The 20,698-nt window shown below is 42.9% G+C and overlaps 2 protein-coding genes across 5 annotated transcripts; one reads left to right on the top strand and one right to left on the bottom strand.

Moving 5' to 3' along the window:
- Nucleotides 1-11: 11 nt before the first annotated feature.
- angptl5 (angiopoietin-like 5) lies at nt 12-6,899 on the bottom strand. 3 transcript variants are annotated; one of them, XR_015119492.1, is made up of 10 exons: nt 6,678-6,899; nt 5,415-5,589; nt 5,232-5,335; nt 5,051-5,144; nt 4,034-4,137; nt 3,838-3,958; nt 3,403-3,588; nt 2,932-3,253; nt 2,310-2,783; nt 12-716 (listed from the first exon to the last, which is right to left on the bottom strand). XR_015119492.1 is itself a non-coding variant. In XM_086226680.1 (8 exons), exons 1-8 carry the CDS (start codon nt 6,732-6,734, stop codon nt 2,934-2,936), a joined length of 1,161 nt encoding a protein of 386 aa, XP_086082806.1. In that variant the 5' UTR covers nt 6,735-6,899; the 3' UTR covers nt 2,833-2,933. The 3 variants fall into 3 exon arrangements, 1 of the variants encoding a protein (XP_086082806.1); XR_015119493.1 differs by having other exon boundaries at nt 5,415-5,586; XM_086226680.1 differs by lacking the exons at nt 12-716; nt 2,310-2,783 and having other exon boundaries at nt 2,833-3,253.
- Nucleotides 6,900-10,769: 3,870 nt separating this feature from the next.
- On the top strand, nt 10,770-20,293 carry LOC147248974 (transcriptional coactivator YAP1-like). 2 transcript variants are annotated; one of them, XM_086227121.1, is made up of 9 exons: nt 10,770-11,051; nt 11,368-11,601; nt 12,777-12,976; nt 13,601-13,755; nt 15,532-15,633; nt 15,849-15,946; nt 16,109-16,227; nt 16,395-16,495; nt 17,097-20,293. In XM_086227121.1, the coding sequence occupies exons 2-9, from the start codon at nt 11,398-11,400 to the stop codon at nt 17,276-17,278; spliced, it is 1,161 nt and encodes a 386-aa protein (XP_086083247.1). In that variant the 5' UTR covers nt 10,770-11,051; nt 11,368-11,397; the 3' UTR covers nt 17,279-20,293. The 2 variants fall into 2 exon arrangements, with proteins under 2 accessions (XP_086083247.1, XP_086083248.1); XM_086227122.1 differs by lacking the exon at nt 15,532-15,633 and having other exon boundaries at nt 10,771-11,051.
- Nucleotides 20,294-20,698: the final 405 nt, after the last annotated feature.

The raw sequence follows: 20,698 nt of genomic DNA, 5'->3' as shown, positions 1-20,698 counted from the left end.
CAGATGAGAAAACTGAAATATAATTTTCTTGATGAAAATGTATGAAAGAAAACAATGTAACTGAAATAATTTACACAAGATAGAAAAACGGGTGTGGTTTTGTTCTTTAAACTTTTATACTGGCTCGTGTCCCCCAACGCCTTTTCAATGTGATGCTAAAAGTAAACAACAACAAGATCTCATTACCAACCATTTGCTAAAGTAATTGTTACTTACATATGTAATCTTTACCCACATTAAATACAAACAGAATTTTGTCAGTCACAAATAATGATTATGGGAGAACATGAAATAACTAAAGAACACATAAATGAATCCTGTATATGATCCTTCCTGTAGATCCATCCATTGTCTTCCGCTTATTCCTGTTAAGGGTCGAGGGGGCTGGAGCCTATCCCAGCGGCTTTCAGGTGAGCGGCGGGGTTCACCCTGGACAGGTCACCAGTCCATCACAGGGCCAACACATAGAGACAGACAACCATTCACACTCACAGTCACACCTACGGTCAATTTAGAGTATCAATCAGCCTCGTCCTCTCTTGATGTCTTTGGACTGTGGGAGGAAGCTGGAGTACCAGAGAGAACCCACACAGGAACAGGGAGAACATGGAGACTCCACACAGAAAGATCCTGTGCTGGAGCCGGGGCTGGAACCTGGAACCTTCTTGCTTTGAGGAGACAGTGCTGACCACTGCACCACTGTGCCGCCTCCCTTCCTGTATATGAAAAAAGCAAAGTGTTGTTTTGTGTGTAGACTCCAGTCTGATTATTAGATAATTTTGTTTTAAACACAGTATAAAAAAACAAAAACACTCTATTCACGGTTGAGAAAAGTATGTATTCATATCTATATCTAAATATGTTTATCTATATATAATAATGTATAAAGATATATACACATATATAAATATATATGTGTGCGTACAATATAAACATAAGATCTATATCCATCTCTATCTCTTTATATGTATATATGTGTATGATTATATAAGAACTTTTATGCCTCATTGGAAAATAACAGAATAATAAATAATCCATCCATTCACCGCTTATTCTCTGAAGGGTTGTAGCTGCCATCTTCTGCAGCCTTCAGATGAGAGGCAGGGTTCACCCTGGACGGGTCGCCAGTCCATCGCAAGGCCCCCATTACAACAGAATAGAATCAAATAATAAACTACAATAGAATAAGAAATGCTCCTTTACAGTTCCTGAATGTGCAGCCTGCCTCATCCCAGCAGTATAAATATATCTGTTGTTATTTCACTGGTTTACATGCCAGTTCTGAGACGAAGGAAGTCACTGGGTTCACTTCGCTGTGTCTAAACATGGTGGTCAAAGCTGGACGAGGTGTCAACAGTTGTTACTTTCAGCCCTTTTAGCACTTTGACAGGTGGAGCACAGAGGAAGTTCTGCCTGAGAAAACAACATCAGGAGCAACAAACTGTCTTCTGCTTGGTGGTCCTGTTTGATCAGAGAGTGTAAAGAAATTCTGGATGATTTCATCTGCAAGGGGATCTCTCAGTTTAAAAGCATTTGTCTGAATGATCCTTACTGAGCCCCTGATTGCTCCTGATGGCCCTGTGACGGACTGGCGACCCATCCAGGGTGAACCCCGCCCTCACCCAATGTCAGCTGGGATAGGTTCTAGCCCCCCCCCCCCCCCCCCCCCCGTTCACAGAAATGTTTGCTGCAAGCCAATAATACCAGCACCTATTGGGAGATTGTAATCTATGGTGGCACTGTGTGTTAACACAAGTATTCAGTCAGACGTAGGTGTTCAGTAATACACAGGTAAACCTCCGTCTTCTTGTTGCTTGACTATCCTGGGAGATCTACAGCACCACCTGCTGGCATGATTTAGCTTAACTAGCAGTTTGAGCTGTTGGTGCCAATCTCATCCCAAACACAGACCCTCCCAGTTGGACTTGATTCAGATCATCTGCTTTACACCCTGACAGCACATCAATTCTTTGATCAACTGTGTCACAAACCAACTGGTCACCGATGCTGATATTTGGTTGAATGGAGGTTGGGCCATCAGATGTGCACAACTCAAAGTTAGGACAACGTTTATGTCGGTTTGACTAGAATACTGACAACAGCTGATAAACTGATATTTGGTTATAGTTTATGTTGTGTAGTTAACTTACCAACAACCTCTACCTGTCCACACAGCACTGAAATTTTAGCATCTTTTGACAATAAAAATCATTAAATCATCAAGCTACAGCTCAACACTGACCACCTGCCCCGATCTTCCTGAGAGCACGATGACCGGAATCGGTAGAAAAACTGCTTACACTACCCACCTGCTCCCAGTATTTTCTCCACTTCTCTCTACTTTCTTCCCTTGACTGGTTCCAGCGAGACTTGGTGGTTTTCTGTATTCCCTTGCACAGAGTTTTCATCCTGGAGAGACGTTCTTACTTCCTCGCCACAGCAAAAGAAAGTGAATGGCATTAATTCTGAATGGTGACTCGATCGGATGCTTAAGTTCGGCCTGCTGAGGTTTGGGCTCTGGTGTTAATCGTCAGGTGTATCTTCGGCTTCGTGGGCACTGCTATTTTTATTGTCCTTTCTTCAAAAGAGTAATATGAACAATCTAAGACATACAGTGGATGCATAATACACGACGAGTGATAGTTTTTTAGATTAGATGTGATGTCCTTGCAGTGAATTCCACACTACGGTGATGTTCAGATTTTCTCATAGAATTGGAAGTGTTTGTGTTGCGATCATGAGGAGTTCAGGTGTTCTTGGTGCTTCGCCCAACCTCCGTGTACCTCAAAACAAAGGAAGGATAACTGATTAAAATGATGTGGATCAATAATATCGATACTTCAACCAAATGTGTTGAGCGTTTTATTCAAATCTCAGGCTGTACATGATGCATTGCACTTTTTACAGTGCTGACTTTTAACTTCTCCTTACTCTCAGTTATTAGTTGCGATCCTCCTGATCTTCATCGTGACAGCTTTGATGGTGTGTGTGACTCCGTTCTTTTTCCAGGTGTCCCACAGGATCTGCGTCCTCTGCTTGGGGTTAAGTTCTGCATCATCCGGGGAGCCGTTGAGGTTTGCCAGGCCGCACTGATTGAACCACCATCCTGTCTGGTTTTGCTGAGCGCTGCAGCTCTCCACTGTGCGGTTGTCGAAGGAGCAGAATGGATTACAGCCATCGTTGTCCACGTCTGTCGCACTGAACGGAGCCGTGTCTTGGTTCTGTTCCTGGTCGTAGCCACGAAATGCATCGCCTGCTCGTGCACACACATGCGCGCGCGCGCACGCACACACACACACACACACACACAAGGAAAACACCCATACATAGGCACTCTTTATACAGACAATCCATTTAACATTTGTAACTAAACACGAATCTTGATTTCTTCGGTCATCACACCTGCGCTGCCTGCATATCTGCCCAGGTGTATACTGAAGAATTCTGTTTCACCGTCCAAGCGGAAATCATCATATGACGCATAAGAGGTGATATCATCATGGGAGATGAGAGCGATGTGAAGTTGGAAGCGAGTCTCTTTCTGGTTTACCATTTGAAATACCTTCCTCAAGCCCAACCAGTGCTCTCCTGCACGCACACGCACGCACGCACGCACACACACACACACACACACACACCAAACGGAGACTATGACATCTGTAGAGTTTGTGCAACATCTGTGCAACATTTTGATGAAAGTATTTGCCAATTCTGAGGAATGATCCCAAACAGCAACATCTGGAGAAGGACTAGACTCACCACACCCATCTAAGGAAAAGAAAGATGTGTTTGTTTTTGTAAAAACTGAAACTTTTAAACCTCTGATGTTGATACAACCTGCAAGGTGTCCAAAGCCATCAACGTAATCAGCCCAGGGTCGCTTGAAGTCAGTTAATCCATCTGTCCTCCGCTGTATCACCGTCCATCCTCCTCCCATGTAATCCATCTCACAAAATACCTGCAGGGCATGTTGAGAGGGGACTGATGAATGAATGAGATGCTGTGAATGACTGAGTGAATCATGTACATCTACCTCAAATGAAGTGTCAGTATTCTCTGGATGGATGATATAAATGCCACTAGGGATCTTGGGCACGACCGACACAAGACTGTCCTTGATGTCGCTGCAGTCCCGTCCTAATAAAAGCAAACATCCTCATCAGGAAACAAATGGTGACATCTCCAGCTGTTTCACTGGCAGTACAAGAAGAGTTTGGTGATTCCATCCAATAAGTCTGTGTTGGACAAAAAAACTTTGAACAAATTGTACGCATGCAATTGAAGTTCAAAAATGTATTTTTTTTTTGGGCTCCCAGGAGTTTATCCAGTCTGAGAAAGAACGCTCAGCTTTGGTTTGGTGATTTTTCACGTGTAACAGAGGACAATCAGAAGAAATATGAGTTACCTTGGATGGAACTCAAGTTCAATGGGTGTGTGTGGAGCTCTTTTGATATCCTCATTACTCAAGGGTCCAGCTCAGCACCAGACAGAGATATCTGGGCTCTCTGGAATTGACTTGTGGCTGGACGAATGGATTCGGACGCAGTACCACTACTGACCCTCTGTCGTACCAGAAGGGTGCACAAGCATGTGGATCAAGAGGAGTGTCATTGTCACGGACACCAGTCCAGAGTCTGACTGGTCCAGTGACTCGGACTCAGTCTCCAGGTCCTGCTGCGAACAAAGGTGATGTTAAAATCACCACCCTCAAACAACTCCTACAAGGCAGGAGTATGAGTCTTTCACAAAAAAATCACCAATACACGAACCCTGGAGGTGGCAAAGGTCCCTAGAGGTGTCAGACATAAAGGGGTGTCCCAGGACTAAATGGGAGATGAAGCCCCGTCTCAGCTTGGGTGCAGCCAAAGCTGCACGAGCCAGCACTGCAGGCTCTGAGCGCCACAGTCACACAGGACAAAGCCAAATGACACTGATTGTTTTCCCCTGTTGGACTTCAGAAACCCCCATAGAGGCACAGAAGAAGAAATAAATATTTGCATACAAGAAGCGATCAGTAATTCCAGTACAAACTGTGTTGCGCATGAGTTACCATGGGATTGCACCGGTTTGATGGAGTACATCTCCGTGTTGCTTCGCTGAACCTCAAGGCTGAGCGTTTGCACTCTGGTCATCAGCTCTGTGACCTGGAAAAGTGACATCACTCTACGTACATACCAGACAAACGGACATTTAAAAACTCAGTGATTAAGAAGGAGAAGAAACCGGTCTACCTGACTGCTGAGGATATCCAGGGCTCGCTGCTGTTCCTCCATCACATCCCTCATTAGCTTCCGAGTGCTGCGACCAAACGCCAGCAGAGACTGTTGTAGCTGGCCTACAAGCACACAGACAAAAGGATTCTGATAATCATGACCGCTGAAATAAAAACTTCAGGACATAGAAGGAGCGCTCACCACAGATTGAGTGTTTCTCATCTCGCAGCAGCTTGACGGTGATGTCACAAGGGATGGAGCATGTGTCACGACCTTTGTTCCCTCCATGAGGTTTCTGGCCTTTCACAGGTGCATCAGAGAAGTTTCCATTGACGACGTCCAAGCGGTTAAAATCTGTGCTGTTTCCTGTGTCCTGCTAATAAAGAGACAACTACGGTGAGCAAATTACATCGGACGTTGTGTGTATTTATGAGAGGACACTGTCTAGTTCCTTTAATACAGCAGAGGGATGAATGCAGATCAATATAAAAGACTTTTGTGAACGCTGTTAAAAACAAAAGAAGAGGACAGGGAGCGTGGATGATCTTTAAACGCTCTTTGAATAACAAATCAACGAGACATTCCACCGCAGTGATGCTGAGCAAGACCTCCACTCCAGACCAGCATCTGAACCTGACGCTGATCCGTCTCCCAGGGGAAGAAAAATATTTAATTTACCTGAGAGGATCAACAAAATCAGACATCCAGTTGAGTTGAGTCGGCTACAAAGACACAATATCCTGCCTTTCATACCTGTCGCAGACAATAAACGAGTACTCGGTTTTATTGAGGAACTTGTATTTGTATCACCACGATTCAGACTTTTACTCGATTCAGAGACAAGAGCTACATTTTTCACTCCACATCTAGGTATCGATTATTTCCATTTTCCCCAAAACACATTTGCACCAAAATCTCCCTGCTAATCGAGTCTCCTTCATCTGAAAATGAAGTCAGAAAATTGTTTTATTTGAAAGTGGGAACTGTATTATTTTTTGTAAACTTGACTTTTTACAGAGTAATTTGGTGTGCGAGTCAGTCGCAAGAAATACACTTAATTCATGAAGGGGGAGGGGGGCAAAACAACACACAAATCCATGAGTGAATACAGGACTCATTTCCTTTTTAATCACCTCAACTACATCTTGTAAATAACATTTAAGTACTTTACTTAAGCAATATTTGATAGTGATAACAGGAGAAACCTCCTCCTCATCCCTCCACATGAGACTGTTATAAATGTGGAATCTGGTGAAATTAAATTTGGAAAGGAGAAAACAAAACCTCGATCCAACCTTGCTGCCCAGCCATTAGATGTCATGGTTGCATCAGAATTTTTTTTTTTTTTTCCCCTCATGAACACAAAAACTCAAAGTCAGCATTTCCTGGCTGCAGCAAAACCTACTCAAAATCAAAGTTTCTGCGTCAAAAGTTGAACATTCATGGCATGCATGTTGTACATACGGTGGAGGAGAGCAGATGAGGTAATATCATCAGGAGGACAGTTGCTGTCCACATCATCGATTCCTGTGATTATTTCTACCAGGCGTGAGGGGGCTGAGCTCTGTCCACCACCAGCCACTCCTTCACTACTTTGCTTATTTTCCCACAGAAACTCTTTTGTCTTCACCTTGTCCTTCACATGTCCACCCTTCTCCCACCAAGCCTTGACTACTTGATTGTCAAACCTACACTTTCCCCTCACTTCCTCCGCCTGCGTCCCTTTCTCCTCCTCCATCAGTCACTCCCACTTTTTCTGTAAATTCCCATTACATCATTCCTCATAAGAAAGGAGTCAAATGGTAAATGAGCAGCGGGGAAGATTTGGTGATGAAAGTCTGGTAGTGGATAAAAGTTCTGTTCTGGTAAAGCAGGGTTACCTCCCCCCTCCCCCTCCTTCTCCTCCGCAAGTGTGTCTATTACAGGTTATATCATGTAACCATGAAAAACAGATGTGAGCAGACGGCTCGTTTTAATACAGGAACACGTTCTCCCTGCATGTGTGGGAGCTGTAGGTGCCTCTGCTCCACCCTTCAACCTCCCTCTCTCTCTCTCTCTCTCTCTCTCTCTCTCTCTCTCTCTCTCTCTCTCTCTCTCTCTCTCTCCGACCACTGACTCATATACATGAAACCAGCCTCCCGGAGGCTCAGACCTATTACTCCTGTTAACTGGCCAGTTAAGCAGTGAGGAGAGAGAAAAGCAGTACAAAGTAAAAGCACATTCCAGTCAGGGTCCAGCTGGGGTCGGCTTGCCTGTCGCTTCCTCGGAAAATTTCGCTGCGAGTGCCAAAGAAAAGACTCGCTGTTGCTCTGAACCTGTGAGAGTTTACAGCCGTGGTCAGCGGGAAGAATGTAAGAAGCCTGGTGCCGCAGCCTCAGGGCCCCCACATCTGTCCCATGTTACATACTCTTGTAAAGCTGTCACGTATGTGAGTGAAACGTTACATCTGCCAGCTGATGTAATGACACTGAATGACACGCTCTGAAGTCTCGATACATAAAAACTGCTTTCCACAACAAATGCTGGAGGATTGAATGTGTAATTTTTTTTGAAGAAATTCTTGTGTATTTTATTTTGAAATGCTTTTGATTCCCTCGCCAGCTAGATGAGGTAGAACCTTGAACGTGGAGAGGTAGCAGTTTAATGAAAAGTTAGCATATATTAGCATCAAAATTGGATGCAGCTCCGTCACCAGAATAAAGCATGTACAATGTAAACTGACATTCTTACAACACGGCATGTTGAAATTCTTGCTTTGTTGTGACGACTAAGGCTGCTCCTTCTTTATGCTAAGCTATGCTAACTATTTAACAGATTTTCTATGTTACAGCCTGCATGACCTGATGATTTTTTTAACAGATCAAAGCAAATTCTGACTGAACCAAACTTTCACTTCAGCGTCGAGATTAAAAAAAAAAAAAAAGGGATTTGTTTTTCTTAACATGGCATTAACAAGTCTGTATCAACGCATCGGTGCTGAATATATTCAGCTGCTTACACCATTCAGACTTCCATGGTAATGGTTGCCGTGACAACCCGCTGGCTGTGAACATGACAACCCCTGTTTGACCGAGGGGCTGCTTGATTTACCCAAACTGATCACGGGGGTACGACTCATGGGTATGTTTGTGCTACATACATGACACATCAGGTCGCATGTTTTATACCCAACTATTTACTCCGTCTGTGTGAAGTGGGTCGATTGGTCTCAAGGGAAGTTATGAAACGAGCAATGAATGGAGCTGAGACAACTTTTTAGACAACCATTGTCATGCATTTTCTGAGTATTCGTGATTTTAAATCAGTGAAACATCCTTGCGAGGGTCTGGTGAATATATTTCAATTGGAAACCCTCACTTTAATTATGCAATGTGATGATATCATTGTTTACCCCTCAAAAACTCAAAAACTGACTGCACCTAATTTGAAATGTCATAAGACATCAAATATATCTCTTCTGCTCCCTCGAGATCCACAAGTTTGACATTTTTATGCTCACGTTGGACTAGAAATTTAAGTCCAATTTCTATTTGATAATTAGTGAGCTTTAGATGTGTGTGTTGCCGGTACAAATGTCGCTCCCTCCTGGCCAAGTCCCCTTCATCTGACACCCTCAGGGTACTTAGAAGGCCCCTGCATTGTACAGGAAATTGCAGCAGAGCCCACGCAACAACAAGCTTGGTGTTGGGTGGTGAGGTCAGGTGTTGAGAGTGCAACCCCAAGAGTGCAGCCCTGTGTGGCCTCTGATGGAACATAGTGGGATCCTTGAGAGAGAAAACACAGATTACCCTCGAAAGACCAGAGAAGCATCTGCATTCAAGCACCTGCTGCCCGCATTGCAAATTGTTATGAAAGTTTAAAAAAGAAAAAGAAAAAAAAGAAGCTCTTATAAGAGTTGAGGTGTGATGGTGCCATCTGCTGCCTTAAGGTCTGTATTACAGAACATTTATGCTTGATCCAGTACAAGTGGTGGGGGAAAATACATTAAAATATATGAAACATATGATAAAATTCATACAAGAAATGATATTGTCACCTTCTGATGGCGAGTGCACCTCACATGAACACATCTTACAGTGTAAGTGGTGTATTGACGGGTGAATACAGATTCCAGTCCCTCTCTTATTTTGAAATGCTTTTGATTCCCTCACCAGCTAGATGAGGCAGAACCTTGAACATGGAGAGGTAGCAGTTTAATAAAAAGTTAGCATATATAAGCATAAAAATCGGCTGCAGCTCAGTCACCAGAATGAAGCATGTACAATGTAAACTGGCATTTTTACAACACGGCATGTTGAAATTCTTGCTTTGTTGTGACGACTAAGGCTGCTCCTTCTTTATGCTAAGCTATGCTAACTGTGTTTTTACTATGGACCAGTTCCAAGCTGAGTCTTGGACTTCAATTATATATATGTATGTACTGTATATATTCTACAAAAGCACAACGGTACCATCTGACGACATGGTTTCTGGGTGTGCAGGGCTGCTGCTCTTTCCCTCACCCTCACTTATGCAACTCCCTGGTGGATACAGATAGGACACACACACACACACACACACACACTCACGTACACACACACTTTATCAGTCACACTCGGGCAAATTCATGTGGTGTGGAAACATCAGAGGCAATGGGGGGGGGGAATGCAAACAGCACAAAGTCAAATTAAACATGAGCATGAGCGCAACTGGGCTTCACACATCTGATTAGATCAACACATTCAGGACGAGGCCCTTTATTAAAGTGGTGGACAATTCATCTTTTATGCAGATGAGAAATGACATATTTCACCCAGTGAATTCAACTTCAAGCATCGCTTATTGCATATCGTCGCCCTCTTAAAACAATTACCAAGTCATTTTTTCCCCAAGTTTTTCAGAAAACACACAAAAAAAGGAATTGACAAAAGAAATTGTCAAAAAATGACATAGGCAATTATTCTGAGAAGGTGATGATATCCTTTGCAAGTTCATCCACTTAGTATTTACATTCATCTTTTTGGTGAGTTGAAACATGACTTCGCAAGACGTTCTGTGTCCTCATGTTCTCCTGGCCGGTGGCTGGAGACGTGAACGCTGCACCGAGGAGAATTGACCACTTAGACATTTTTCTTCAATTCAATCTGTTTGCCAGCTGAGCTCCAGCTCGCATGTTTTCCACTAGAGGGCCGAGACTCGGTGACTGTGCCGACATGGACAAACAGGCTCTGGCTGGCTTGGCCTCATCTAGGGCGGATGTTTTCTCAGAGCAACTTCCCAGTATCTCCTCCCCAGCCCCCCAAAATCCGACCCTGTAAACCCAGATGACTTCAGCACAGCAGCTCCTTCCTCCCCTCCTGTGTCCTCTGTGGATGGAAGGAGTCACTGGCTCTTGTTATTTTGAGACAATTAAAGACAGATCACACGATTTTCTTATGTTCGTAAAAAAAATTAAGATCACGAACAAGAATCATTTCGCTCTTACTGGCTGGCAGCCGTGGTGTCCTCAGAGTGAAATGTGTCCTCTGCAACTGCGGCAGCTTTAAAGCCTGCAACCCCGCCCCTCCGCACTATCACATGAATCTGGACTCAACTGTGGATGTGGAAAAAAAGTTTGGGGGTCTCGCTGAGATCACTTTTCCCTCCTTCAATTATCTTTTAACTCTACGCGGCTCTCGGTTGACCGTTTACATCGGAAGTCGGTGTCGCGGCGGAGAGTTTTTCCGGCTCCAAGTTATTTTCCCTGCTGGACTCCAAAGAGAGAGAGAGAGAGAGCGTGAGAGAGGGTGAGAGAGAGAGAGAGAGTGGGGGAGAGAGAGAGAGAGGGGGAGAGAGAGGAAACGGTCTGTCTGCTGGAAGGTATGTGGGAGGCATGTAACGTGTTGTACTCTGATCACATTGATTATCGTCTTGGATTTAAACGTCACCGTTTCGGTTTCTCCAGCCGGCCACGGTTGTTTTTCAGTCGGATGAACTTCCGAGATTTCCCAGCTTAAAACAGACGACACAAAAGTTCAAATGGGGTGGGGGGTGGGGAGGAGGTGGGGGGGGGGGGTCAAGCAGTGTAAACAAATCCGATCATGTAACTCCAGCAGCTCTCACACGCATCTCTTCTTCACGCCCTCGTACCGATTAGTATTCACCGTTGGTTTGTTGTGCTTGAACTTTTCGACAGATTTCCTTGCGACACTAAACTTTTGGCGACATGGACGCGCACCGCGGCGCGCCTCCGGCTGGACAGCAGATCGTGCACGTCCGCGGGGACTCGCAGACGGAGCTGGAGGCCCTCTTCAGCGCGGTGATGAACCCCAGCAAGGCGGCCAAACAGCCGGCCTCTCTGCCCATGAGGATGAGGAAGCTCCCCGACTCCTTCTTCAGGCAGCCGGACCCCCGGGGCCACTCCAGACAAGTAATACGAGCGATATTCAACAAACTTGAATTCCTCCAGGCTCCTTGACAGACTAGTGGTGCTGACAGATGTGAGCTCTATGATGGTGACGGTGTGAGATGAGACCGAGGATGTAGGCTCAGTAGCTCAGCTCTAATATGAAATCAACATTTGTTGTTATACAGACATCAGTTGAAATCAGAACCGATCAATTAGTTAACGGGTTATCATTCATGTCAAAGACAAGCTTCGATTCCTCTGAAGTGACAAGCAGATCCTTGGTGTTTTAGTATTACAAACCCTAAAGTTATAATGTTAATAGTTATATGGTATATAATATATAACAGTTAAGTCATGATCCATAACTGGAAATCAATGCAGCTCCAAACTGAATTAGTGATCTAATTCATTTATGGTGTGCAAACTGACAACTGTTGAATGCCATCATTAGCTTTGAACTGATAAAAATAAATGTCTCCATGCAGAGACAGAGACTCTGGGACCTTCAGGTAAATAATGCTAAAGGCTAAGAGAATAATTCCGACCAGGGTCCCATCCCTGACCGTCTCCTGCTATCCTACCACTTGTCGGAGTCGTGTTTTGATCACCGAGTGTCTCGCCGCCTAAATTTGATCCTGAATAAGATGTTGGTCTTGGGAGTTATTTTAAAGAACCCTGGCTCAGAGAAGAGCTGCACAATTTGGGAAAAACATTTCTCATTGGGATTATTTGGAGTGATACTGCAATATTACAGGAAATGTTAGTTTTTAAACAAGCGTTCCCATTGGAAGTGTTTTTCCAATGATGATGGAGTGATTTTTGTGAGGGGCTGTATCAAACATTTGGTTTCTTAAATCTGTAGCCAATACGATGTTTGATTTAAAATGATGTTTGGAGACAAGCTTCTTCTTCTTTCTTTTTTTCTTTTACAAATATTTCACCTTCATCCTTTTTGAGAATTTCAGCAGGTCATGTTCTAATTTGTCGGATGATTCTGCCGATAATCCTTAGCTGCCAGCAGTAAAAACTCTTTGGAATAATGAATGAAAGTTTTCCTAAAAACATGCAAATATAGATTTGGGAGAGACTTAAGTCTGGACCACCTCTGGTAGACTTTCCTCCTCCTGATTTGTTATCTCTTCTTGCTCGATGGATCATCACGCCATCGTTACTCAACCTCCTCTATTTCTCGTCAGGCCAGTTCGGACGGAGGTGTGTGCGGCGCCCTCACTCCCCATCACGTCCGTGCTCACTCCTCCCCTGCCTCCCTTCCAGTCAATTCCCTCTCCACTCAAGCAGCAGATGTAGCGGCGACACCTATCATACCTGACGATGTGCCCCTCCCCCACGGCTGGGAGATGGCCAAAACACCTACCGGCCAACGTTACTTCCTCAAGTAAGATTTCTGCTCCTGAGTGATCAGCCCGCATCTTCCTCTCTTGGTGTGGATGCATGAATGTTTGCAGGAGGGATAAATATCCTTACCACTTTCCTAAAGTCTACTAAAATAAATGCTTATTCTGTGTGGAGAGGTATGAACAGGTCTGAATGCACCAGCTTGACATCATCATCCATTGTATCAGCGCACCATCGCTAGCGGCCCATATTCCCACTCTGAGGCATTTTTTAAAAACGTATTGTTATCAGTCCAAAGACTGATATTTATTTAGGAGAAACGAGAACAAATGTGCAACATTCGTGCTTTTCAAATGTTTTGGAAATAAAGAAGAGGGTTGGAGGGAGGTGTGAAAATGTCGTTAAATGAGAGGACGCGCAGCAACCCAGATAACCGAGACTCAGAGCTAATCAGTTCCATCCAAACAAAACTTCCAACGAGTTTTGCAACCTGTGTAGTTTCATTCAGGAGTGCATGTGGCCTAAAGCTCACGCACACAACAGTGCAAACTGTGCGAGTGTGCGTTCGTGCACATCTGGTTGTACAGGTAATGCCTGTCGGGACGAAGCGTGCTTCACTCTGGTTTAACAGACAGATTTGTTTAGACTTGTCGTGTGTTTTCAGTCACCTGGAGAAAACAACCACTTGGCACGACCCTCGACTTTCGCAGCTTCAGTCGGCTGCCACCCAGCATCCTATCTCTGGCACCCCGATCCACGCCCACTCCCTCAGCAACCCAGCACCCACTACGTCACCACAACACATCAACCCCGAGACAGGTATTTGTTCCTCTTTCACTCCTCTGGTTCTGGTCTGAAGCTCAGCCCTGGCTGTCATTGTTCAGGTCCAGCGGGCCAGCACTGGGGCGCTGGGCGTGTCCTCTCCCAGACATCCCCCTGCCTACTCCCTGTTTGTCTTTGTCTCTGCTGTATTCCAACTTCGTTCCAGATCTCTGAATCGCTGCTCACGTCGTGCACTTACTTGGAGCTGTTTTGCGCTTCTGTCAATCAAATTTGATCACACTTAACATAGTCCTGATGAAACAATCCTGAGTGTCATAATCGTAGAGGATTAAAACTTTGATTACTGTTGTTGAAATTAGAGGTGCTTATTTATTGTCATGTATTAAGAATTATGGGATACTCAAAACTCTAGGCGCTATCCAAAGTAGACTTGCACGACAGGGAATTGAGGCTAAAGATGAGGAAAAAAAAGAGGCAGAGAATTTTTTTTTTCCCCATTACATTCTTCGAGAAAAAAGTGGAAATGTCAAGAATGAAATCAAGCTCATTCAGGAGAATTTTTTTTCTAGTGTGCATTGTGAGACGGAGGGTGAAATTTCGGGAATAAACTTGACATTTCAAGATTAAAGTCGACTTTTTAAGGCTATAAAACAGCGCATATGACTACCTCTACAAACTAAGAAAGAGTATTAGGTTAGTACTAGTATCAAGCTGGTATTGGTGGTATTCTTGAAATGCAAAATGATTAAAAAAACAACAACAAATTTTACCTTGACTTTGTCCTTCAGATTTCCACTTTTTTCTCAGAAGAAAATCTCAGCCTCTCATTTTCTCCCGTCTCCCCGAATACGCCTTCATAGACTCGACATAGTGGGTGCAACTCAAGTTCTGACACTTTGGCTACATCGAGTCCTTAACATAAGCAGACCAGTTTTCTCTTAACTTGAAATGGCCAACTGCATGACTGGAAATTAGAATATTTAAAAGAAAAGAAAAGATCAGCAGTCAGAGTTTAGTCATGGATTCTCACAAGGCTCACGAAGCTCATCGCTGCCGTGATGTATGTGGTGACGTCGCTGCGCTGGCTACTTCCAGTTAGCCCTCTGCCAACTCCAAGCCTTGGATCACGGATACATTGTATCGGCGTGTATGTTTTCCAACATGCTGGGATATTAATAAACTAGGAAACATTTTTTATGGGGATTTCAAAATGGTGTAACGTCCAGCAGAGAGCGCTCTGGGTGCTCCACTTTGTTTATTTTACTATTTTATTTTTGTCTTTATTTAACTAGTCATGTACTACAATACGAAATATGTTTAAGTTAATTATTTGTTTCAGAAATTAGCCTTCTACCTTTACAGTTGACAGCAGCAACAGCGCGCGCGCACACACACACACACACACACACACACACACACATTTTATATTACAAGAAGCTTTAGATGATGTCGTGAAACTGAATTACAGAATCCGTGTTTGGTCTGTGTATGTTTCAGACTCAGTGTAGCCGCAGTGATACATTTATTAGAGGAAACAGAGGCAAGTCAAGCTGTGTTTTACTGTAAGTTATCCTGCCCCAGAACGCACTGGTATGTTTGTGTCATTTGCCGTAGCTCCGTACCTCATCCGATTGATCGCGTTCAGGCAGGACACACACAGGTTAGTGCACTGTAACAAACACTTGAAGCCAGGAAATAGAAACCATACAGTCATCAAGGACGTGGGACAGATTTTTACTTTTCTTCTTCTCAACACTCCATGCACTCCATCCACCATTTGCCTTCTCACTGTGTACTTTCACTGCTGTTCAGGTCCACTGCCTGAAGGCTGGGAGCAGGCTGTGACTGCAGAGGGAGAGGTGTACTACATCGATCACATAAATAAGAACACCTCATGGGTCGACCCGCGTCTAGGTAGCACACTATCAAATTTGTGTCTGCAGAATTGACAATTCTTGTTTGTCAATGAGAAACTTTTTGTTCCACCATCACATGTTGCTGTTTGGCAACGAAAATAAGAAAGATCGCAAAGTTCTAAAAAAAAAAAGTTTTGAACATTGCTGCAACCTCATGGATATATAATTCTTCGAATGTCTAACTGTTCATTTATGATTTCTTTTATTTTCCAGCCCAGAAGATAAACCCCAGCCTCCTTGGCATGTCAATGCAGCAGCAACAGGAAAAGGAAAGGCTCAGATGCAAACAACAGATGCAGCTGACATCACAGGTCAGAGGTTAAATGCAGTTCTTCCTGGATGTGACATCCCAAAACCTGGTCGAGCGCTTTATTAAAATCACGCTGTCATCCGTGTTTTGTGCAGATTTATCACCGCTGAAGCTATTTTTTTCATTTTGGAGTTTTACGTTCACACCAGTGTCTGTGTTGTAGGAGGCAGCAGGAAGGAACAAGATGCCTAGTGGGATGGACCATGACAGGAATGCACAGACACTTGTCCCGTCTCTGGATGTCAGGATCAGACCCCCGAACCATGAACCAACACTTAATGGGTGGGCTTGATTTACTTGTTAACTTTACTGCCATCAAGTTTCATCATTAAAATATAGATGATGCATCAATGATGATGATGATGATGATGGTGTGTGTGTGTGTGTGTGTGTGTGTGTGTGTGTGTGTGTGTGTGTGTGTGTGTGTGTGTGTGTGTGTGTGTGCGCAGCGCTCACTCTCGTAATGAGAGTACTGACAGTGGCCTGAGTGTCAGCAGCTTACCACGCACATCTGACCACATGTTGAGCTCCGTGGATCACATGGACACCGGTAATACACACACGCACGCACACACACGCACTCACGCATATTTAGACATGAAGATCAGTGGCAGTCAAATTACTCTGAGATTTGTAAGTATTTATTGCAAATGAAGCACTTAATACTTTAACTTACCTCGTACCTCACTTCAAAAACCATCACTTTATGTCAATATTACCTGTATAAAGAAACACATGAAGATTATGAATTTGAAAACGTAAGTTCCAAAACGTTTGGAAAATCTCATAAATCAGATACTAACCACATTGCTTCCATCCTATTGTAAAGAACAGATGATGAACAAAAAGAGGCGGGGCTGATATCCTGTAGCTACTACGCTCAGGGCCACTACCGCCATCATTTTTTGAAAAGTGACCAGTATCTACATGTACCGACGGCGTACCGACGTTATCTTGCATGCCAAGACTGTATCTTTTCCCAAGATGATGCAGACTCTGATTATTTTATATATTAAATAGAAATGAGAGAAAGAAAACATGCAGCACATTGTTTATATTTTTAAATAAACATCATTCCTGCTAGCGAACGACTGGCACTTCGATCCTCAGCACGGTGTTTGAGTTCAACTCTCTTCACCCTGACTTTTCAGGTGATTCCGGCGAGACCTCTTCGATAACCATGCAGGAGTCGATGCCTGTGCTCCCGATGTCTGAGGGCGAGGAGCTCATGCCCTGCATCCCTGAAGGTTTAAGTTCGGATCTTCTGATGGACATGGAGACCGTCCTCTCCGGCTCACACATGGACAGAGACAGCCTGCTCACCTGGCTATAAACCCAACCGGCCGCCTCCTCCGCCTTCACGTCTTCATAACGACTGAGAATATTCTGGTACAGAACAACACAGCAGAGAGAATGACCCACTGTTGTGCAATGGATACCTAACACTACTTGCACCCTGAGGATTGAAATAATCTGACTCTGACCGGCGGTGGTGAGATGCTGGTATTCTCCTCTGTTTTTTGGGGTTTGGTTTTACAGGACGCATGATGGAGCATTTTTATCATAATGACACTCCTGTCTGTTTAGTCATCAGATGATTGCCCCATGTCTCTGGTGAAGTGTGTCACAGTTAATTATAGAGAATGGATTTGTGTTACTATTATCTCCACTTGGGTTTTACAGTGCAAGCGCTCACTGCAGCAAACAGCCCAGTGACAGTTGAGCCTGGGAAGTCTTCATGTAGCCGTTACGTAAACGCAGCATTGAATATCCTCATAAAATCTGCTTCTACCTCTATCCAGCCTGTAATTGCTGATTTTAGCACATGTTTACTTCTTCATAACATGGGCCAGAGATCAATAGATACAGAATAACACTACAAAAGGTTCCAAAAATTAGTTTAAAAATCAATTTCACATCTGGCATTGCCCCTAAATATTTGTTCTGAACTACCTCGACTGGATTTAAAGCGCAGTGATGCAGGAGGGGAGGACGTGCGCTTGAACCAGTAAAAGATTAGAAACACCAACGAATCAACTTTTAGAAAGTTGAAATGCTCACAAGCCAGAAAACAGTATTAAAACCCTCCTGGTGGGGCCCCTGCAAAGCCCGGATTGCCTTTGATTTGTCAGAGTGAAGTTAAGGTGGATACACTTGTTTGTTGTCACACTAGGAGATTAAAAAAAAGAATCTGTTTCAAAGCTTCTAAATAGCCAAAGGCAGGACAGCACAGCGTAGTACAGGAGTACTGGGTTAAGATGACAGTACTGGGGTTGGGACAAAGGGGACATCTGCAGTAAATGATCACGAGTAAAGTGCAACGCAATAACAACTCCAGGAAATCCTGCCACACCTAGTCTTGTGATCGATTCTGTTCGTAGATTCTCACTCTTATCAAGTTATTTTTGTCTAAAATGTTTAGGATATGAGCTCACTTTGCTTTAACCAAGATACCAAGTGTAATCAAGGTTGGAATATAAGCTTTATAAAGTTGTTTTTGTTGGTTTGCCATATATTGTACAGTTGTTATATTATTATGTCCTCCCCGCCTTAAAAAGGTGATGTCACAGTTGTCAGGATGTGAAGATTGTTGAGATTTTAGTATTAATACATTTCTCACTGGCCCTGAAGTAAAGATGGAAATGTTGGCCCCATTAACGATGAAACAAATCATTTTTCCCAGCTTTTGTCTTAATACATTCCTAACAAGATCCTTTTTCACGTCTTTAGGTTTTCTCGGCTTGGTGGCATCACAGATTAAATACAGAAAGACAAACAGTCACTTGCCAATTTATTAGGTACACCTCGGTGACACTTCTGCAGAGTCTAATCCAACAGCCCTGCAGCAAACGGTGATGATGTTCAGTTTTTATCAAGTCCGTTTGTTGAATTATGTTTATGATCATTTGGTGGCGCTTTTCCACTGTGCAGAGTTACACTGAGACGTGTTCCTATTATTTTATCCATCCCAGTTTTATGAAATGAGGGTTATCACGCATTTGTCACATCTATTTGTGTGTAATATACTGGCAAGTGAATGTACAGCTCAGTAACGTTCTCAGTTTTCAACTCCAAAACCATCTCTACTTGATGCTTCTCCTGGCTGTTTTAGAATGTTCTGAATTTTCAGATGAACTTTGAATGAATTCATTCCCCTGTAGTAAGAAAGTCAACTGGAAGATTGGTAACATTTAAAATTACACAGGAGAGAAGCCGAATCACCATTACACAATTACTCACTGGCTTTGAAGTATGTTTCTTTTTAACTTTTACCTGCTGATTTTTATATATATATATATATATATATATATATATATATATATATATATAAAAACATAAACAAACACATTTTGTATTGCCTTGGTTATGCGGAGGTGTTTATTAACTCACAACAAAATGAGTGTAATGCAGCACAAATTTCTTTTTTAGTTATCTTGTTTTTTGGAGTTCATGGAGGTTCAAATTCAATTCTTTGTCCTGAACTCGTCGTACATTTACTTTGCATAATTATAAGAAAATCAATTCTTGATTTTCAGTGTAACGTATGTAAGTTAGTCCCTGCTAACAGAGTCTCATGTTGTGCAGTAGGAACACACTCGATATGCAGAGCGGAGATTTGCAAAATGTGTGTGTTTATAAATGTAGCATTCAATGTAAAGACCTTGACATTCGCTGGCGCATCCATTTTTTTTTTTGCTGAGGATTTCCTCACCTCAAGAGTCATTTTTAGACGTGAGAGAGAAGAAATCTGGGTTTCAAACATTTACTTTAGACGCATTTGGAGATCATCACAGGAGCCCGGGATCCTGTTGTCCATGTTTACGAAAGATGTACTAACTGCAGATGCCGTGTTGTTGGTTTATTTTGTTCTAACTGCCATTGCTATCATCAGATGTCAGTATGAGGAGATCCAAGTTCAAGTATATGATGAGTATGTAATCGTTTTTTTTTTCTGCAAGTGGTTTTATATTTTTTATCTGAATTGAGTTTAGAAGAAACAGCTTTTAAACCCCTTACAATGAGGTTAAGACCTCATTTGCAGTAATCCCAAATAAAGAGCCACCTTTTTGTAATCTTGTCCAAATTAAAGAGCCACAAAAGAAGTATTGCTCACGCACCCAATGCAACACACTACCTTGCCTATTATTTATCGTAGCATGCATGACACTCCCTATGTATGTAACATATAGTGATGCTTATTATCCTATTTACAGAGAGTTTGGAGGCAATCAGACTTGTTTTGTACCTTTGTATGCATGTGCTTTATATAAATTTATTTCTTCTTACTCACTGTAATCACTATAAAAGAGTTTCTGTTGAATAAACATTTGAATATACCTGACAATTAGATGTAGTGATGTGCTGATTCTCTATTGTGGTTGCATTCATTTTTTACAAAGTTTTTGAAATTTAAATTTCACTCGTCGTTTTCTTCGGAATTTGATATGGTCCAGAGTTTGGCGTTTTACAGTTTGAAGCCGTTTTATTGCAATGTATACGTTATACTGCACCTTTGAGTTAGTATCAATTTTACTCTCCAGAGATGCTGCTATTTGATAACTATTTTAAAATCAACACAGGGAACCCATACGACAGAGTATTGCTCTCAGTGAGTATCCTCAGAATCAATAATGTTTTTTTTAATGAAAAAAAGAAAGCTTCAGTGGCACTGAATTTCCACCCTCCATATAAGAGCTGTGTGCTGGTTTTTGTTCTGTAATTATGTTTTGTAATTAACCAAACTCAGTGGTGC

Source organism: Aulostomus chinensis, chromosome 15 (genome assembly GCF_037954235.1).
Source record: "Aulostomus chinensis isolate RoL2024-O1b breed Wild chromosome 15, RoL_Achi_v1.0, whole genome shotgun sequence".
Taxonomy (NCBI): Eukaryota; Metazoa; Chordata; class Actinopteri; order Syngnathiformes; family Aulostomidae; genus Aulostomus; species Aulostomus chinensis.
This window is presented reverse-complemented; position numbering and strand designations above follow the sequence as displayed.

Bases quoted from the DNA above. Each gene is read 5' to 3' on its own strand.
- angptl5 (XM_086226680.1), bottom strand. From the start codon at position 6,734: ATGATGTGGACAGCAACTGTCCTCCTGATGATATTACCTCATCTGCTC. The intron at 5,145-5,231 runs GTAGACCGGTTT...TCACTTTTCCAG, and splicing joins TGGATATCCTCAGCAGTCAG to GTCACAGAGCTGATGACCAG. The intron at 3,254-3,402 runs GTGTGATGACCG...GTGCACGAGCAG, and splicing joins CAGATATGCAGGCAGCGCAG to GCGATGCATTTCGTGGCTAC.
- LOC147248974 (XM_086227121.1), top strand. From the start codon at position 11,398: ATGGACGCGCACCGCGGCGCGCCTCCGGCTGGACAGCAGATCGTGCAC. The intron at 13,756-15,531 runs GTATTTGTTCCT...ACTGCTGTTCAG, and splicing joins ACACATCAACCCCGAGACAG to GTCCACTGCCTGAAGGCTGG. The intron at 15,947-16,108 runs GTCAGAGGTTAA...TCTGTGTTGTAG, and splicing joins AGATGCAGCTGACATCACAG to GAGGCAGCAGGAAGGAACAA.